The 20,798-nt window shown below is 43.8% G+C and overlaps 2 protein-coding genes across 5 annotated transcripts in view; one reads left to right on the top strand and one right to left on the bottom strand.

Annotated features, from left to right (window-relative positions):
- BTBD19 (BTB domain containing 19) overlaps positions 1-6,794 on the bottom strand; it is a 55,885-nt gene extending 49,091 nt beyond the window's left edge. Inside the window, exons 1-3 of one of the 3 annotated variants that reach the window (XM_077333933.1) lie at positions 6,534-6,794; positions 2,148-2,490; positions 451-658 (exon numbers count right to left, since the gene is read on the bottom strand). In XM_077333933.1, the coding sequence (XP_077190048.1) occupies positions 451-658; positions 2,148-2,161 (222 nt within the window). In that variant the 5' untranslated portion in view covers positions 2,162-2,490; positions 6,534-6,794. The remainder of the gene's footprint in view (positions 1-450; positions 659-2,147; positions 2,491-6,533) is intronic. The other 2 variants (XM_077333934.1, XM_077333932.1) reach the window with 2 other exon arrangements.
- A 3,800-nt stretch (positions 6,795-10,594) lies between these two features.
- DYNLT4 (dynein light chain Tctex-type 4) lies at positions 10,595-17,397 on the top strand. 2 transcript variants are annotated; one of them, XM_077333930.1, is made up of 3 exons: positions 10,596-10,779; positions 11,680-11,750; positions 14,880-17,397. In XM_077333930.1, the coding sequence occupies exon 3, from the start codon at positions 14,891-14,893 to the stop codon at positions 15,596-15,598; it is 708 nt and encodes a 235-aa protein (XP_077190045.1). In that variant the 5' UTR covers positions 10,596-10,779; positions 11,680-11,750; positions 14,880-14,890; the 3' UTR covers positions 15,599-17,397. The 2 variants fall into 2 exon arrangements, with proteins under 2 accessions (XP_077190046.1, XP_077190045.1); XM_077333931.1 differs by lacking the exon at positions 11,680-11,750 and having other exon boundaries at positions 10,595-10,779.
- Positions 17,398-20,798: the final 3,401 nt, after the last annotated feature.

Here is a 20,798-nt window from a genome sequence, read left to right as displayed (position 1 = left end):
AGCTATTGTGTGCATGCACACTTTATCATATACTAGGGATTCACTGACTGCATCTGAAGAAGTAGGCTCCAACCCATGAAACCTTGTGCTGGAATAACATCTTTAAGATGCCACAAGACTTCTGTTTGTTTTTGCTTCTGCAGACAGATTAACACAACGATCCTTTGGGAGATAAATTTCTTGGTTATCTTACTCAGAAACAAACATCTGTAGTGAAGGTGTAACATAAGTAGAAGAAATTTAAAAATATATAAACCAGCAAAATAAATGCTTCATAAAATTAACAGTCAGCCAATGACAGTGGTGAAGATAGATTTTCCTATTTGGTCAGCTGCTTTGGAATCTTACCATTCTCATAAGCAGATCACACCATCATTTGCTTTTAACCCATCCTCCTATTTAGTATGTTTTCTGGAAGTCCAGTTGCTTATTAACACAGGTCCTACTTACGATGGCATTGTTGAGGGTGACACTATTAGTATACAGGTACTCAATGACTGCAAGGAACACCTCTGGCCGCACATGGCTCAGGAGAAGTGGGCCTTGTGTCTTCTGGGGCTGGCTCAGCATTGCATGGAATGCCTGGCAGCGACAAGAAAGGAGGCACCGATGGGCAAAGACTTCCTGCTTTTCTCCACCAACCAAGAATGTTACATCACTGTGGGAGGAAAGCAACAGAGATTTCATTCTGACAGTTCATTAGGTATACTTCAAATCCCTTTATCCAAGATTTCCTTTCTCAAGACCCACTCTAAAAAGTTTGGCTATTTTTGTGATCAAAGTAACTTATTTATTTGTTTGTTTGTTTTATAGCCCACTTTCCTCCTTGGACTCAAGGTGGGCTACATGTAAAAAAATAACCCCATATAACCTAACCCTAAAAAAAGCACAAGTCTAAAAATAACAGCACAAGTCCATGGTACAAATTAACTGGTCAGTGACAGACAGAGACCAATTATGCACAGGAAGGAAAGACCGGGCCGGTGCTTGCATGGCAGTGGGGGTAATCCCCATTTATGCATTATGTTAGCGCTGGCCCAGCCTGGCTCCCCCCCAGCCCTGGCCTGCTTTAAGGCCTCTCCTGGCCCACGGCAAAGGAACACTGATTTTACAGTGTTCCCTTTTTTGCTGCGGCCGCCATTGGCAGCCAAGCTGAGCCAGGCCCATGCACAAAGGAAGGCCTGGCTCCTCCCTGTGCTATGGTGGCCAGGAGGGGACTGAAAATGCCCCACTCAGCTACGTGGCACTTCGCAGCACTGTGGGGTCAAATGCAGTTTGTTTTTGTTATTTTGCAGGAAGGGGGGATCACTTTCTCATGCAACCCCAACTTCCTGCAATCCCCCTGCCTCCTGCGGAACCTTTCAGCCATGGCTGCATTTCCCGAGAGGATGCACTTCAGCGGTGGAGCTGCTCTATCACCAAGACGTGTCCTTCGCAGGGACGCAGAAAGCAGCGGACCAGCTCCGCCGCTGAAATACATCCCCCTCGGGGACACAAGAAACAACAGAGTGTGCTGCTCCACCACAACACATCGGGCGTGGCCACTGCTATACATAATCAGCCAGAGATACCTTTGTTATCATAGACCAGCATCAGATGATGTGATACATCTGTTAAAGCCAGAATTTAAGACATCTTAAAATACAGTATTATACAAAATTAAAACATACAGTAAGAATGTATACAGACAATAAACTACTCTAAGATAATAGAGTTCATTTGGATCAGACCATCGTATTGTTTATTTTCATCACTGCTGCACAGAACCTGGCAACACTATAAGTCAAGTCATTATTTGTATCTATAAGCAGCAAGGAAGTGTAAAATTGTGCTGAACACTCTGAAAATCTTCGTAGTGGTGGTAGATCGAATCTAGTTCGGATATTATAATACTGACATTGGAGGAGTGTATGTTCCACTGTTTCTATATGTTCAGAACCACAGGGGCATTTCCTTTTGAGATAAGTATTTTCTTATATCTTCCTTCAATTACAGCTGAGAGGAGGATGTTACAGTGCTATAGTGAAGACCCTCCTGTGACTAAGTACTTCAAGTTTGGTTAGGTATGTCATAGGGAAGGACAAATATCTATTGGGTTCGCCAACAATAAAGGTTGGATTACTAGCTAGGGCTGATTTTGCACTTACTTTGTATTTTCCATTGTGGATCCTGATGAATTTAGATCAATTTGAACTCGGGTCTTTCTCTATCACCCCCCCCCCCCTCATTGAAACAGAAAGTGTTCTGCACTTGATTGGGGAAGCTCAGAGCAGAGTGAAAAGCCAAGCCCAGCTGGAGTCTCTTTCTTTCTCTTGAATGAGGGGGGTGGGAGATTGGAGCCAGCAGGGGGGGGGGATAAATCCAAGAGGCAAATCTCTGCTGAGAGAAGTTAGGGCTTCTGGAGCGCCGTCACTTTAAGCCAAAGCCTTGCAACCGGGAACCAGGAAGTCTTTGAACTGATGCCCAGGCCAATCAGGGAAGACTGCTTTGCTATGAGGCACAGAGAAAGCAGTTAATTAGCAAAAAGCAGAAATCTGCACACTTAATTGATGGTGATTTTTTAAATATCAAGGGTTATATCCACTTCTGGATATCGTTGGAGAAAGATAGGGTCACTCCAGATCAATCATGCATGTTGCAGAGGGAAAATTTAAAGCACCCGAAATCAAAATGGAAATCGAATGCAGTGTAGATGGGAGGGATTTATTCAAACTGGGAGTGGTTCAAAAGCCCTGTGCAGACTACACCCTGGTCTTGTTTGACATTCTACGTCCATTAATCTCTGCTTAACAACTTCTATGGTCTGATCATATCCCATACTCAACAAGATCTCTGGAGAGAACCCCAAGGATACAAATTTAATTTTCACATTCCATTGCCATAAAGATTGGTAAGTGGTCAGTGCTTTTGTAAAATACGCCCTGTTCCTTTTTTCAGGAATTTTATGAATGTTTTATGAATGTGATTAGAAATTAAAAAATAAGCTTAAAAGGCAGTCGTGGGGGAAAAAAAAGCTTTAAAATCTGTTGGGAAGCAAAGAACAGATTCTAAATTCAATCCATTAACTGGAGACCTTGCCATGCTCAGATCTTCCAAACAGTAGACCAAGTAAGACACCTAGTCCCTTTTATCAATGACTCAGTCTGAATTAATATGGTTCCATTCTAACTCCAAAGAGTTAAGTTGAATAAGGAGAGGAGAGCTGACAGCTTCAGATGGGATAATAAATGGCTACATTTATTTATCAATTCAATAAGAAGATGATCTGTAGCAACCCCATTCCAAACTCAGTTGTAGATCAGGCAATTGGTGAGATGGACAAGAGTGAGGCTCCCTCTATTAGTTCCTCCCCAATTTTCTGGGTGAGGTCACCCTGCCTCCGAGCCTAGAGCCCTTATTGGCATGGAGCTCGGGTGCCTCCTTGCCACTCCTTCATGATAGTCGAGGGAGGTGTGCCACTTGCTGTCTCCTTAGCCCCTGGGCCTATGGATAATGGTGCCTCAGATCAATGTAAACACTGATGCCCCAGCCCTGGTCTGATGAATACTGGCAAACTTAGATGGTTTTGATGGGTGGTAGCTAAGAGGCAGGTAGAAGTCAAAGGATCTTTGGAGCTCGTGTTGAGAAAGTAGACAGTACCAAGCCAAAAGTGTCTCTCTGCATAAGGCAGCTATATATGTTCTCATATATGAAACAGGGACCCAGTCTATAACTTATACTCTTAAACAACATATGTGAAAGGCACTGGCAGTTGAAGACATAGTGACATATTTATGGGATACCACATACAAACTGTACATGGCAGTTTCTGGTTTGTATGTAATTGCCAAATGGAACTTCTCCATTTAATTTCTATTGGGATTAAAACATTTAACAAACCTACTCAAGAGATGTTATGGAAGAAGAGTGTAACAGCAGGAATAACATCTAACAGGCTTAATTGGAGCCACAGTTTAGCCCCCAACCCTATTTTAAGGAAAGGATCAGTTCTAGAACTCTTAAGGTAGCAAATAGAGAAAACAGTGGCTTCAAACGTGCAGAATTCACTTGAGCAAACAAGAAACACTGGAGTAATGGCTTGTCAGGTAGTGGTGTGTTCTGAATTCCATCATCTCCCATTTTAGAAATGAGGCATAGGCATTGGCATAAGACATTTAATAGATTCTACTGTTCCTCTAGCTTCAGCAAACTTAAACTTAGGGACTTCCTAAATATGAGGATGTGCAATCTTAATATTCTGCATACATTTATATTTCACCTGTCTTGCCGACTCTACCCTTGCTTCTTATTCAAACTACTTCCAATAACCATATATCCAGTTTTTAAATCTACAAATAAGAGACTATTTTTTAACTTTGTAGTATCTAACTCTAGGACTATTTTTGCAACCATTTTCATGTGCAAGGAAGAAAATGGGCCACATTTGTCCCAAATACAAATACATCTCATGGCCTTGGCATGCCTTTGAAATCCATCTTAAATGTAGGTCAGTAATATGCTATTGCACAGCATGCAATGGGGGGCGCTAGGTGTCAACACCGTCTGAAACAGGTTCATGAGCATAGAATCATAATGCCCAGTTCTGGTTCCCCGTAGTGTAGCAGACTGCCTAGTTATGTATCCTAAGGCCACCATATTGATTTGAAGTACTGACCATTGTTGCCATGAGTTTACTGCAGCTCGCAGCCTAAGGTCTGTTATTGTAACAGACTTAGCATTTCCCTTCTCTTTCATTATGCACAGACTTTCTCCCTCACTTCTGTGGTCTGAAATTTGATCTCCATCTGAAGTGTCAATTATTTCCTTCACATGAAACTATTATTCCAGTTACCAGTGAAACCAATACAATAGGTTTTGTGTACAAAGATTATCATTGGACAGTTGCACTTTATCAGAACGAGTCTTGAGCTAGAAGGCTGGCAAAATGTTATAATCTGATAATGGAAGGGAGTAGCAGAGGGTGGGCGTGGGGAGAGACATGTTACTAAACTTCTCTTTGTAGTTTACTTTTTAAAAATTGAGATCACGAAAGTAAATGAAGGCTGCTACACAGAGAAAGGTAATGCAAACCAACTCTGCTTATCTCCTGCCTTAAAAATCCCATGGAGTCAACTGGGACTTCATGGTGCTTTCCACCATGTAGCTTGGTAACTGCTCTCATTTGCAGAACAGAATATGTTTTAGGTTAACATATAAATTTTGAGTGTCCCGAGAGGGTGGGAATTGTCTTTAAAAAATTTATTTGCATAACAAAGTATTCTTGGGGAAAACCAGGCCAACTCAATTTTTTTAAAAGACAAAAAAAAAACTGGAATAGTATGTTTCTATACTGAGAATTGTTTTAGACTTCATGGAGTTCAGAGGGAAGAATGAGAGCACAGAAAGACTCTCCAAATATGTGACAGGAACATTCACTAATCAGCAGAAATATGTACAGTCTTTTCCTAGGATCTGCACTGGTAGTTCTAAGGTGTTATTTACAGCAGTTTCATTGCTGGTCTATTGGCTTTTGGACAGGCCTTGGCTTTGATTGGCATTGCAAAATGAAAACAGAACAAAAACCCAACCTGACAAAACAAGTCAGGAACCTGAATGTTGAACATAAAATATTAAAGTTAGAATACCAAAATTTATTATTTAGTGGTTAAAAACAGCTTTAAAATATAAACATCAGAATATGTGCAAAACTGCATGTATAGTCTTAATGGTTGCACATGGTGTGACTGTAGACCCAAATCAGTCATGTGGCTCAGCTTCCCCTGCCCTGCACTCATAAAAAACATGTACAAAGAAGATTTCACAAAATACATAACATGGTAGAAGACAGACATTTTTAACAAAATCCCATCCAGTCTCCTTAGCATAATGTTTCCAACTCCAGGTTGGAAAATTCCTAAAAATCTGGAGGTAGAGCCTGAGGAGGGCAGAGTTTGGGAGGGGGTGTGACTTCAGTGGGCTATGATGCCTACAAAGCATCCATTTTCTCCCCTCTAGTCAGGAGTTCATTTGTAATTCCAAGAGATCTCCAGGAGCCTCCTAGAAGTTGGCAATTTTACCAAAGCACAGGTTTAAAGGTAACACCACTATATATGTTACTGGTCCAGGTCAAACCAGATGAGGCCTGGATGCTTTGTGAATATAATCTCCTAGTCAGACATACTGGATCCAAAGTTAATGCCTAGATACCCATACCAGTTATCACATACACATGTTCTCTTTTACAGGCCCTTTACAATCCACTGATTAAACAATGCTGCATCTACATGGGCAGTTTACAATCTGGAGCAGACTCAGGTCAAAGAGTCACCCAGGCACACAGCCACATTAAACTGGAAGCTGCATTTTCCTGTCCACAGGGAGATCTGGATCATTCCTCATTTTCTGATGTTCTGAATCCCCATAGTTCAGTAAACCAATGGGATTATCAAAGTTAGTTTCCAGTTTTCCTCCCTGAACCCATGTTGATTCAGTTGTGGCCTTTGCTCCCAGCCACATCCCCAGTCCCTAATAACTGGCTAACCCAGCAGGCTCACCTGAACTGTGGGTTGTTGATGAGAGTCCGGAAGGCCGCAGTGAATGCAGCTGAATCCCCCAGGAGTAGGGCTGAATAGGATGATGCCATAGGTTAAGACTGGGTTCTGAACTGGGATCCAGATTGGAAGGAAGAAGTTCAGGGACTTAATCAGGCCTTCCTAGGCCTTGTTTTGCTGTGTCGGTGATAAAGATATAGCTGAGAGAAGTCACGGCTGGCTGGAAGCTCAGCTGCGAGGAAGGAATGCAGGGAAAGGCCAGAGAAGGGGGAAGCCGCACCACTTATTGCCAGGCAACAGGCAGCTGTCCAGGCCCTAAAATCCAGCTGCAGAGGGAGGGAACACACAAATCCTGACAGAAAAGGTTATTTGCAAAATCCGAGGGACCATGGGAACAGACTGCAGGGAGCAGCAAACCAAGGAGGGGGTTAAGCCAAAGGAATAAGGGACAGGAAGTTTCTGTTGACAGAATTTGAATACGCAGTGTTCAAAGCTCCAGGTCGCTTGAAGAATAAAATAGTTTGATTTATGAAGAGAAACAACTATGGAGAGAGAGAGAGAACTATCTTGCTACCTGCTTGTTTGAAGAAATGTGCATGCATACAAAAGACCATGCCTTGAATAAATCTTTGTTGGTCTTAAAGGTGCCATTGGACTCAAATTTTGTTGCTAGCTGCAGTCATTCTTCTGCTCAACTACCTTTCTGGAGGCAAGCAGGGAGGAAGTGTGTTCAAAAAGTGGGAAAAGGAAAAGCAAGGATTGCCTGAGTTAAAATGAGATCAGAATTTGACAAGAAGATGTCATTGGAGCTGAAGAGCCACGTGACTGACAACTTCATGGTCAGCACAATTAAAATAACAGAGTAGTTGCCAGTGTCTTTTGCATCATTTCCAGAAGTCATACATAAATGATTGCCGTGTGTGTTTGTGCATGGGGGAATAAGATCATGTAACACCTGTAACCATTAACTTTACCCTCTTCAGCTCAGGCCAATGCAGAAGAGTAAATGCAGGAAGAAGTAAAAGAGGAAATGGCTGGAACTCTAGCAGCAGGCTGTGATGGAGACAACAAACAACTCGGTACTCCTGGGAAATATCTGTAGAACTCACTGTCGGTTTGCCAGATATTTTCTGGTCCCTGGTGGGGGAGTTGGGCTACCAGCTCAGGTTGGGGAATTCCTGGAGATTTGGGGATGGAAGCTGGGGAAGACAGAGACCTCAGTGGAGTACAATGCCATAGAGTCCACCCTCCAATGTATCCATTTTCTCCAGGGGAACTGATTCCTGTCATCTGGAGGTGGGCTGCAATTTCAGGGGATCCCCAGGTCTCACATGGAGTCTGGCATCCCAGGATTGTGGAATATAACTTATTAAAAAGTGAACATCTAGTTTGGCTCTCAGTTCTAAGCAGAGTGCTGCCTCTATGTTGTCATGTTGCTGTAGCCATGTTGACCACCACAGTGGCTAGAACAGCCTTTACCAACCTTTTGATTTGGAGTAACCTCTGAAAACTTTTGTAGGCTTCAAGGTAACCCTGAAGTGATGTCAGCTGGCCATACCTCCCTGCCACACACCTGGAAGTGACATGTCACTGGAAATGACATAATCCAGAACTCCAGGGTAGCCTCTCTCTCCCACCCAGAGTAAAAAAAAAAAGCCCTACACAACCCCTCCCCAGCATCCCAGTGGCCTGCTCAGCTGAGTCCGAGGTCAGGGTAACACCCTCCCTTCCTCCCACTCATACACCCACCCAGAGCAAAAAAAGCTATGCTTCCCCTCCAACCAACCAACCCCAAGAGGTCTCACCCAGCTGGGGAGATGTGCCCAGCTGGGGAGACTCTGCCCACTGCCACAACCAAAATCTAGGTGACAGGGCTAGGCCCCTGGTTCCCCCCATCCCCACACATCATTTCTCAAGAAATGCTTCCCAGAACCCCCAGCCCCATCCTGGAAAACCAACCATGGTCCAGTGTTCTTGAATAGCTACTTCTGGAGACTGGTCTTTGAGTTCAGGCTTCCATCTGGGAACCCAATTCATGCTGGGGTGACTAGACAAGAACTGTGAATTTCCTGTGTCACAAATGACTGTACTATTTGGCCGAGAAAATAAAAGCGGTAAGAGGCCACTATGTTATAATTGGTCCCGAAACTCCCAAAGCCAAATGCCAGAGGCTTGCTCAAAAAGTTTTAGGCCTTATCTCCTTTTAACTATGTATTAGCTTTAAACAAACAGTTAAAAATAGAATGCCATGGTCTGAGAACTTCCCTGTCACATAGCAACAACAACAACAAAAAAGTTTCCCTACATAATAAACACACAGTATCTTGAATGCCTATGTGTCTTACTATGTGAGGGCTCCAAACACACCCAGAAAGACAGAGAGAGCAAACAAACATAAGCAAGAATAATGCCTCCAGATGAGGAGTCCAGGGAGAGTTCCCCATCTAAACAGAGCAATAGGGGATGAATGGCAAAGAAGCAATTACTCCTATAATTGGAAGGGGAGGAGATGTCCAAAGGTTAAGCATCAGCCAGCAGATTGGCAAAATAGCTGGGAGAATTCACAGACAACAAGCCAAGGATGTTACAAAGTGAAGACCTATCAATGAGAAGGGACAAGAGAGGTTGTGATACAGCAGTAAAGTTAGAATGTGCATGTCAAGGCAGGATAATGTTTGTTCATCATAGCTTTGACAACCAGGCAGGAAGTAGGGAATTGGATTCAGAAGTCACAAGAGGAGATAAATTACAGCATACCAGTCCACGAAGCTGGCCTCACCATCCCAAAGCAAATGAAGGATACTGTACAAGGAATCACAGCATCCTGGAAGAAAATGATTAAAAATTAGGAAGGAAGTGACTCAAGAGGCAAGACTGGCATAAAATTAGATTCTTATTAGGTGACAGACAAAACTGGGCATTTATCTGTTTAATTTTTGCACAAGGTTCAAACTAACTCTCAGTACTGAAAACCAGTTTCAGGACTGTTGCTGGCCCAAATTAATTCACACATTGCAAAGTAACCCTCTCTATGGAACTGCCAGTCCCTTCAGAGGAGAGAGAATGAGGGAGTAGAGTACCATATCTAGGTGTAGCTGATTAAGGTGAATGCTGAGCAGAGAAAATAAACATGCAGTTGACAATACAAAGCAATATCAATCTTCACTTTATGGTGATCTTGAAACCCTCTGGACTAAGTAAAGATCAAAGAAACTAAAGAGTAAGAAGGATGCCAAACTGAGGTGAGTAGGTACACCACATTAAAAAAATGAACTGTACCACTGCCATATCCAGTGGGTCAAAATCCTTGGTAAATGTGTATAAGAATCAGAGCCAGGCAACATTTAAACAGAAACGGCATAGCTTAACAGCAGTATCTATTTTGTGAAGAGCTCTGAAGATAACAACTGAGTTCTGTAGAGCTGTGGGTTCCATAACAATCCCTGTAAAATGAGGGGCCATTTTGGACAACTAGTAAAACGTTACATACACAAGATTGGGCTTTTAGTGGAACTTGAGACTTTCGGCAGTAATATATCCCAAATTCAAGCTGAGCAGACAAGTCAGCTTGAGACCATCAGTTCAAGGAAGCTGTGAGAGATTGTAGCACTTTAACAGATGCTAGAGTCATCTCCATAAAAACAAAAAGAAGGCTTGAAAAGAATTGTAAAAAATAATGTTAAAAAACCACAGAAACACAGAAAAAGGAGATAGCTACAAAGACAGATTCCCCATGTGTTTCTTGATTTCTACCAAGGGAATGAGCAAATCCATTTCTATCATGAACATGCTTTGTTGAGCCACATGCCTCAACAACCTCCAACAGCCTAGCTGTTCTTACAGCACCAAATCTTTATTCGTTCCCCTGCACAATGAAGCCTGGAAGTACTACAGCTCCCCTCTCCTCAAACACTCCATGCTGTACAAAAATAACATGAGTGATACAGTCTCCAGGGAGACCATGCATTTCGGGTGGCAGGCTGCCCAGTCCTGTCGCAGTGCTTTTGATGACTCTCCCATTGAACTGCCAGATCAAACAACCCATGATTTACCACATCAAGGAGGGAGCTTATGAAGCCAGGGAGGTAAAGGGGTGAGGGCCTCAGCAGGCCCTCACAACAAGCCTGAGCAAGCTGTAGCATGATAGTGGGTATTAAAGAGCTCTTCCACTGATCCGCAGTTCATGATTCCAGCAGAACTACTCTTTCCGTGAGCCCACTGCCTCTGTGCAAGGCCATACTGTGACCAGGTAAGATGGGCTGGGAAGCAACATGTCTGAGACCACACACTCAAAATCAGGCCCTTTTCCTATTCTTGCTGATTGAGCCAAGCCTTCTGCTGTCTCTATTTACTTGTGTACTTCAGATCTTTTAAATGTGTACACGCAATTTTATGGGAACCAATTACCTTTGAACTTCAGTCCATTATAAGTATCAACTGTGGTTAGGGTGTGAAGTAACCATATGGTTGCTATAACTGAAACTGAAGAAGGGACAACTATCCTTTCTCCTAGAGATAGTGAGAAGACTGCAGATTAGTTAATTTGGAATAAAATGCCCAGGTTAACAGAAAATTGTGAGAATAGTATTTAAACTCAAGGCTGGGAAATACCTGCAGATTTTTGGGATAAAGTCTGAGGAAGGCAGGTTTGGGGGCAGAATGCCATAGAGTCCAACTTTTGAATCAGCTGTTTTCTCCAGGCGGACTGATCTCTGTCGTCTGGAGACCAGTTGTAATAGCAGAAGATCTCCAGCCACCACCTGGAGGTTGGCAACTCTATGTTAAACTGTTGAAAACCGACGGTGGGGGATAATTGCTGTCTTACACTGGTTTTATTGTTCATTATTTTTAAAGTCAGTTAAACATTAATCCGCATGTGTTAAGGGATCACTGAAGGATTCACTAAAATGCAAAATGGTGATTCTAATTCAAATGAGCAATATGCTTACTTAAATTTATACACAGTATCTAAAACTTAAAGTTATTATTATTAAGAAAACAATCACTAGGTGGAAAATAAAGATTAAAACTGCTTTTAAAATGCCCAATACCTGCTTACTTATTCCTGTGCAACAATTTATTAAGATCTGTATGATTTGTGTAAGATACTGTCATTTACTTTCACATATTTTGTAATTGTTGTTTGCAGTTTCAACAAAAACTGGAAGAGGCTCAGAAATTATTTTCCAACTGTTCCCATACCCTCTGTCTTTGTCTTTGGTAATTATCCATTTATTCTGTGTTCTTTTTCTTGAATAAGTGTGAGGCACATTGATTCAAAAATCCTAAATTTAAATGGGGTATGTATGGGCAGTGACTAACCAGGAAAAGGATCTTAGGATCCTGGTAGATATCTTGCTGAAAAAGTTGATTCAGTACGTAGAAGCGGAGAAAACAGCAAATTCTACTCTGAGGATTATTTGGAGAAGGATTGAAAACGCATCTGCTAGTATTGTAATGTCCAGTACAGATCTACAGTGCAGTCCATTTAAATATGGTTTCATGTTTTGAGTGCTGTATCTCAAGAAAGATATTGTATCACTGGGAAAGACAAAGGCGGGCTAAGGATGTGGGAGCTTTTTTAACTTAGAGAAAAGGTGGTTGATTGGTTTATAAAAACATGCATGTATGTAGAAAGTAGAAATAGACAGCACATTCTCCTTTGTCTCAAGAGCTTGCAGGCATTTAGTGAAGCAGACGGGCAGTCGATTAAAACAAAGTACTTTTCAAGTCACAGGTTGTAGCAATGACCACTAGTTCTGTTTGCTTAAAATTAGGTTTAGGCACACTGATAGAAGACTGGTCCATTAGTAATTAGCAGCTGCGACGACTAAATGGAACCTGCGTGTTCAGAAACAGGACCCCCTCCAATAGATGGAAACTGATGCCTGTGCCCTAGGGATAGGCCGTCCTGATGTATCTGGTTGCCCATTGTGGTTAAACAGGATTTTGGACTAGACGGACCCTGATAGGATCCAACGTGGCAGTGCTTTTGTTCTTAAGGCTTAAGCTGTACACTATTCTTGTCATAGAGCATGGCTTGCACTGAAAGTAGGGAGTATGATTTCATAGGAATTATCAGCATAGAAATGGAGTGTGCTGCACTTTTCTCTCAAATGCTGCTTCTTTTTCTCCCACACCACCTTTCCTTGCCCCAGCTGCTTTTCTCCAAAACATCCTTTCTTAGATCCTGGCTAAAGTAACCCAGTTAGGGGGTAGAGTTGTAAGGGTCAAACTGATGGGCAGAAGAAAGGTTTAATATACTCACCTGCCTATTGCTTTTCAACATGAAATCTCATTGTTTTGCAGCATTTCAATGTGCCCCATGTTCTAACATATAAAACATGTAGTGGGGGTGGAACCATTGGCTAAAATGAAATATTAATATAGTAGTTCTCATGAGGCCAGAAAAAGGCTTCTATAAGATCACAAAGCAGAGGTAAAGCACCCAAACATCCTACTATTTCTACAAAAATCAAAACAGAGGACATGCTAGGTGGTCTTTGACTGGATATTCCCAACAATTTTAAAACAACATTGACATGTGTGGGGCAGATTGTGGCCACATGGAAAGGGGAGAGGAGAATTTAATTTTTCCATCCCCACATAGTTTAGCTCATGGAAACTGCCGTCTCCAGCTGTTACCAGCCCTGTAAAGACAAAAGGCAGACAAAAAGTGGGCAGCTGTCTTTTCCCCTTTAAATGGTTAACAACCGTACACAGGGCAGTTTTGGTGGGGGGAAAATAGTAATGTTAAACCTCTACCCCACATAATCCTAATCCAAACTGGGCTATATATGGCTGAAACCAACATCTACCCTCCTCCATTATCCCATACATATCAATTTAGCAGTATACATTGCCAGATCATTTCCCACTGCCTGGCAGCTTGTCCTCAAGGAAAATGAAAACAGTAATCCACTTTTATATCTGAATACTTTATTATTAAGAAACTGCTACTGTTGGGACAGCCTTGATGGCTGTTGGCACAGTTTTCCCAGTCATCTCTTCAAAGACCTTCACAGCCCCACAGAATGGAGCTTTTGAGCACTGAAATCCTTGCCTGATCTTGTATTCTGTCTCAATTACTAATGTCACTATACAGGTAGAACACGCCAATGAGCAAATCTATCTGATATGCATTCATAGCCACTTGAATTCTAAACATGTTCTTTGAAAATAAGAAAATCAGTCAGGATGTATACAGAAATTTTATTTAGCTTTCCCCTACTTGTTCTGTTCTTTAATACTTTGGGCCATTCCACACCAGGATCTATGTAGCAAATTGGTTGCAGAACGAAAAAATGGCATTTTAAATAGTGGAATTTGTCGTTATGCATACCTGCCTTTGTAGTGGAATCCAGTTGCATTTCTATCGTTTCCCACAGGTTTCCGGTCTCGGCAAAAATCGCTAGCCAGGAAGTGATATTGCCGAGCTTTGTCCCACCCCTGGCCGTCAAGCAGCCAATGAGCGGCCGTTATCATGCTCCCAAAAACCAGCAAACCAGCAAAAGGGGCTGTGTGTTGCTTGGTGCTTGGTGACTTAAAACAGCTCTGGGGAGGGACTGCAACCAGGGAAGCCTCACTGGGTAAACGAAGGCTCACCGGTGCGTTGATCTCCGCTCGCTCCGAGAAAAAAAATGGCGATAGCTTCGCTGGAAGATCAGAGGAGAGAGCTGGGGGGGGGGACTTTGCAGAAACCGCAACAATAGTAACGCACCGAACTTTCCCGCTAGCGTTGCAGATTGGTTGCAAGAGTATAGCGCTTTCCGGAGGGTGAATCCACTTTTGGGGATTTCCCTGAAAGCGCTACAATGAAGCGCTTTTTGAGGATCGGTTTCAGGAGTGTTGCAGATTGTCAACGACGTTGTGCATAACAGCAAAACAGCGATTTCAATTTGCAACCATTGTGCAATTTTGAACGAGTGCGGAATGGCCCTTTGAGTTCATTATGATATCTACAACTCCTATATGGAATCTTATTCCTTTGTCTCTTATTCAATTCTATTCACTTTAAACTGTGAAGCAGTTCTTAAAGACTGTATACTCTAGCCCAGGGGTAGTCAACCTGTGGTCCTCCAGATGTCCCAGGGGCTCATGGGAATTGTAGTCCATGGACATCTGGAGGACCACAGGTTGACTACCCCTGGGCTAGCCACCTGTAATATCCTTCCTGCCAAATTGTAGACAGATTAGTGTAAATTGTGCCCCATTTATATAAATTGAAATTGGTTCTTGCACAGTAGACACAGGACATAAGAACAAGTGTGATAGCTCTCCACTTTTGGAATCCCCAACTAGGATCAGTCAACATACTAATATAATTCTCTTTTTGTCTTGATGTCCCAGACAACTTGGACATGGCAGATAGGCCACTGGCACTATCCCAGGAAGCTGTGGCCCAATTCAACCAAGTCATGACAAACGAGGACACAGAGTCCACATCTCTGAAGGCAGGATCTATACCTATCCTCAGAAACTCTCAGTCCACAGACATGGCACCCAGGTCACTGTTGCGACTCCAGAGTACTGAAGATGGGAAGGCCCCTTTCCCACCATCTCGAAGAAGCTCCATCCTGAGCATCCTCAATGCTCCCTTTCCCAGCAGAAGAAGCTCTCTGGCTACCGGAGGCAGGCGCTTCTCCTGGATGCACTTTGGTCGAGTGAGTTTCTCTGGGCTACCCCTCTTTGAACCCATCCAGGAGACACATTATGAAAACACCTACAAGACCCAGCCAGATGAAGGATGCAGGTTTAATGCTTTCCAAACCCAGCAGGTCCTAGAATCTATTCTAGCCAGCTACCTTGGTGATACCAAATACAATCCTGCAAACAGTGGCCAGTTGGCTCAAAATCTGTCAGACCTCATCCGGAACAGAGCCAAAGAACTGACCCCACCCCGATATAAGCTAGTGTGTAATGTTTTTCTGGGCCAGCAGGCCAACCAAGGTCTGCAGATTTCCAGTCGATCCCTCTGGGATGTAGAGAATGACAACTTTGCATCTGCCACATTTACCAATTCTTACCTTTTTGCAGTGGCCACAGTACATGGATTATATTTTGAATGAGTCATGTCTACACATTCCAGTGTTCCTTTCTTCACTGTTGCCTAGTTAGAAAAAAGATTAAGTCCTCTGGCTTGAGTTATCATGGTTGTTTGCATTAAATCTGAATAAGCATTAAGTGTTGCATATGCTGGATGAAAATATGGGCATAGTACCTCAAGTACAAAATGTGACGGTTAGTAAATAAGAGCAGACTTTCCCCCAAAGGATCTAGTGATATACCCAATCATTAGGGGGGGGGGTGTCTTAACTTTGACCTATACATTTGTTTACGCTTAGGTAACATGTTTTTCCAGTGATATATTACTCTAATGTTTTCCAGAATGATATAAACTAGTTGCCAAATACCATAACCTTCAGAGTCTAATTCCTTGTTCCTTGTTTAAATCTGGGCTCATAGCTATGAACAAAGTGGATACATGAATGTATAATGGATTTAATATAAGCTAGCAGCCGCTACATTCAGTGGGAGAAAAACAGAAGCAGAAAGGATGAAATATTTCCAATACCATAGTGTACCCTACCCATATCTCAGAATATAACAGTTATCTCTCCGTAGGAATGGAAAGATGACTCAGATAATCAGCTTGAATTGTAGTAATCCTGAATCTGCTTTGAATTCCCTAGTGTGCCAGGGAAGCCAGTTAGAATTAAATCAGACTTACATTGTTGAATTCTGAGATTAGGTTTTCTGCATGGCTGTGTATTGAACAATTTATATCAGTGTAATTATCCAAATGCTCCAGAAAAATCATTGTATCAACACACTAATGGGACATAGCTAGGAGAAAGAGATCTGCATTGTGAGGTTGGGTTTGTGTGTGTGAATGAGAAGTAAGGACATCTAACTGTTTTGCTCCAAGGACCAATACAGAAACCATTAGTAAAGTGGTGTTACCCAAATTGGAGGTCTCCTGAATTTAGATGGGGGAATTAGCAAATTAACTGGAGATTTAGTGAGAGGTGAGTAACTACAGGATCTCCACCTATGTATATTTTCTTAAGAAACTTGAAATAAACCAGTCAATTTTAAACGGGAAGGTTGTGCTTATTATGGAGAACTCTAAAAAGGTAAAAACAAGCACACAGAAAGCACATAAAACATACACACAAGATTTATCTAAAGAAAATAAGAGTTGAATGGGAATAGTGTTTTGGTAGTGAGGAAGTTATAGTTACTGTCACAACATGGAGAGGAACCCCACGGATTGAACGGAATGGCCAGTGCTTTGTGGAAAAGAAGAGAGGAGGAGGCACTGTATGCAGGGTACCCCTAAGGAACCCACACACTGAATGGTGTTGGGTCTTCAATTTTTATAGGAAAAATGTAACCTCGGGCTATGGCTGATGCACCTGCCTCTAAAACAACACATTGATGCAGTTTCGTTTGTGTGACAAAGAACCTAGGAAACATGTCCAGGTGTGAACAAGGTTCTGGGAGCAACTTTGATGGGTTCCCAGGAAGTTAGACAATACCTGTAAATTGCTCTACTGGAGTAGAACTAAATATGTTAATATTTCTTGATGACCCCTTGACTGCTGGATGGGAAACCGCTATGGTGGGGCAATGTGTTAGCAATAACAAATTTAATTCTGTGGGTGTGAGGGGACAGTCCCCTGGAGAGTCTATTGTCCCAAAAGTATGAATCTCTTTTGGGGGAGGAGAGAAAGCCAGTACTGTATCAGTCCCTGCAATGTCTTATTAAAATTAAATGTCTAAAATGGAGGAGAGGAAAAGGTTGTATTCCACTGAAAAGACGGGTCATAAGTGACATAAATAAATATTGATAGAATTAAGTACAGCCTACCTTCCAGTCTCCCATTCATCTGGTATACATTTCTCTACCTCCTCAGTCAACTCCTTGCCTCCCCGCACCCCCCACTCAGTTATTTTGTCCTCTTATCTGTGCCACACATGCCCTAAGTAATTTAGTATCTCTAAAGAGGGATAAGGTTTCCCCTTTATGGAGGCACATATGGGACATGTGAGGCATACGTCGAAGAAGTTTCACATCACTTCAAATTCACTCATACTTACTTCCAGGTCTCCTTTCAGGGGAAGAAAGTTGACCTGGGTACATGTCAGTCCCTAACTGGGTCATATCTTTTAAAATCTCATGTGCTGGATGTAAATGGTGTGTGTGGGCCAGAGATGTCCACAGCCATAAGGGAGCCAGGATCTGGGAGACCTGAATATGAATCCCTACACTGCTATGTAGGCTCATTGGGTGACCTTGGGCCAGTTACATGTTCTCAGCCTAGCCTACCTCTCAGAGTTGACGTGAGGAGAATTATGTAAGCTATGTTTATTATTATTATTATTATTATTTCGATTTATTTCCCGCCACTCCCAAATGGCTCGTGGCGGGTTACAGTGTCTTAAAAACCCCATTAAAACTCCCATTAAAAGACTTTAAAATGTCACAACATGGTGGCACAACAATAAGATCCCCTTCCTACCCCCATTCTTAAAAAAGAGGGGGTGGAGGAGAAGGAGGTCAAGAAACCTGGGGGAGAGCAGTCGATGTACCCCAGCAGCCCCAGCCTCAACCATAGACCTGGCGGAAGAGCTCCATCTTGCAGGCCCTGCGGAACGTTGAAGGGTCCCGCAGGGCCCGCAGCTCACCCGGGAGATCATTCAACCAGGTGGGGGCCAGGACCGAAAAGGCCCTGGCCCTGGTCGAGGCTAGGCGTGCTTCCCTAGGGCCGGGAACGACCAGAAGATTCTCACTCACAGAGCGCAGAGCCCTGAGGGGGGCATAGGGCACTAGGCGGTCCCTCAGGTATGTGGGTCCCAGCCCGCGTAAAGCCTTAAAGGTTAGAACCAGAACCTTGAACCGGATCCGGGCAGCAATTGGTAACCAGTGCAGCTGCCTCAGCACAGGCTGGATGTGGGCCCTCCAAGGTGTGCCGGTGAGGACCCTAGCAGCTGCATTTTGTACTAGCTGGATTTTCCAGATCAGAGACAAGGGTAGGCCCGCATAGAGCAAGTTACAGAAATCTAATCTGGAGGTGACCGTTGCATGGATCACAGTGGCCAGGTGTTCGGGGGACAGGTAGGGCGCTAGTAGCCGAGCTTGGTGAAGATGGAAAAATGCCTGGCCGGTTACTTTACTGACCTGCGCCTCCATAGTCAGGGAGGCATCAATGGTCACACCCAAGTTTCTGGCCTGGCACGCGATGGTAAGATGCGCCCCTGCCAGGGTGGGTAAATGCGCTTCCTGTTCCCGCCCCCTACTTCCCAGCCACAGGACCTCCATCTTGGAGGGGTTGAGTTTCAGGCGACTCTGCTCAAACCATTCTGTCACTGCTTCCAAACATCTGGCGAATGGTTCCGGGGGGGGGGGGAGTCTGTGTGGCCGTCCATGAGGAGATAGAGCTGGGTGTCGTCAGCGTACTGATGGCAGCCCAACCCAAAACTCCGTACCAGCTGGGCCAGAGGGCGCATGAAGATGTTAAATAGTGTGGGGGAGAGAACCGCGCCCTGTGGGACCCCACAAGGGAGTCATAAGGGCGCGAGAGCTCATCCCCCACTGCAACCCTCTGGGTCCGGTTCTGGAGGAAGGAGCATATCCAGCGCAAGGCTGTACCCCGTATCCCCGTACTGGCGAGGTGGTGGACCAATATCTCATGGTTCACAATGTCGAAAGCAGCCGACAGATCCAGAAGGACCAGCACGGCTGACCTGCCTCTATCCAGCTGGCGACGGAGATCATCCAGCAGGGCGACCAACACCGTCTCCACCCCGTGGCCAGGGCGGAAGCCAGACTGATATGGATCGAGTGCCAAAGTTTCATCCAAGAAAGCCAGGAGCTGGTCCGCCGCAGCCCTTTCCACCACTTTGCCCAGGAACGCTAGGTGCGACACTGGGCGGTAGTTGGCAGGGTCCTGCGGGTCCAGCGTTGTTTTTTTCAGGAGAGGGTGAACCACCGCCTCCTTCAGCCGCTCGGGGAATTCCCCGGAACTCAGGGAAAGGGTGATAATATCCCTGAGTTGGCCTCCTATCCCCTCTCCGCTCCCCTTGAGAAGCCAAGAGGGACAGGGATCAAGGGGGCAGGTGGTCGCCCTGACCGACCCCAGCAACTTGTCCACTTCGGAAGAAGAGAGCCGTCTGAAGCCATCAAACCTCGCTGCCAAAGACAGCCAACAGGTCTCCAGTTCGTTTACTGAATTAATTGTGACAGGAAAGTTTAACAAAGTTTCAATTGAACCATAGCCCAATCTACATCCAAAAAAGGGCCTATAAAAATATTCCCAAATTACTATCTTCACCTAGGAAGCACTTGGCAGTGAATATACAGCAAACAAAAACTGCAGCCTTGACTAGCCTTAAAAATCTTGCAATGTAATAGAAGTAATGTGGCACTATTCATTTGATAATTCATTTAAATGCATGCAAATTTTGCCTTTTACAGAAAACTGTGTCTGCCCTTTAAAAGATCCCTCAATACAATTCATCATTAACCAGGTGGCAACCCTGTATAAAGACACCCTCTCCTCAACAGCTGCCTGGTTTCTGCATGGACACAGATCGTGCTTCACTAAGCCCCTGCTGACAGCCCTGTCAGGCAGCAGGCAGAGCAGGTGGCCCTGTCTCCATGAAGACCCTAACCCAGAGAGAGCTCCTTTGTGTATAAACCAACAATAGCAGTAAAACAAAAGAATGGAGGGCAGGTGCAGTCAAGGAGGTAGCAGAAAATACCAGCAATTTCACAGTGGTTGGCTATAGGGGAGAAGGAATCAAACACCAAGTGATACTGTAAGCATTACTGTAAACTTTCCCAAAGGGGATGGTTCCCATTGCAGTCTGGCCATTGGGAGATTCCTGCAGCAGAAATGCACACTCACCCTGTGCAATCATAAGGAACTGCCCATCGTAGCTTGGCTTATGTGAGAAAAGGCAGTGAAGATAAGAGGAAATGCTTCAAAGCACCAGGAACTGTTTATTCCCAAAGTAGGGCAATTTTAGATCAGCTCAGGGAAAAGAGGACATCTGGTCTGAGGTCACACCAGGAATGTGAGATGTCTAAAACATACATCATTGTAGAACTGTAGTTGCCAAAGCCCCAGCTCCTTTTCCACAAGCAGCCAACAAAAATGCAGCAATACACAGGGCTATTACTGCTTCTAGGCTTTCACAAGTCGCTAAATAGATGTGACCTTTCACGAAGCATGAACAAAGATTTCCTATTAAAATTAGGAG

The sequence above is a fragment of the Paroedura picta genome, chromosome 4, assembly GCF_049243985.1.
Source record: "Paroedura picta isolate Pp20150507F chromosome 4, Ppicta_v3.0, whole genome shotgun sequence".
Taxonomy (NCBI): domain Eukaryota; kingdom Metazoa; phylum Chordata; class Lepidosauria; order Squamata; family Gekkonidae; genus Paroedura; species Paroedura picta.
Note: the sequence above shows the minus strand (reverse complement) of the source record. Positions and strands in the feature narration are given on the sequence as shown.

Excerpts from the sequence above, each read along its gene's own strand:
- DYNLT4 (XM_077333931.1), top strand. The coding sequence starts at position 14,891 with ATGGCAGATAGGCCACTGGCACTATCCCAGGAAGCTGTGGCCCAATTC.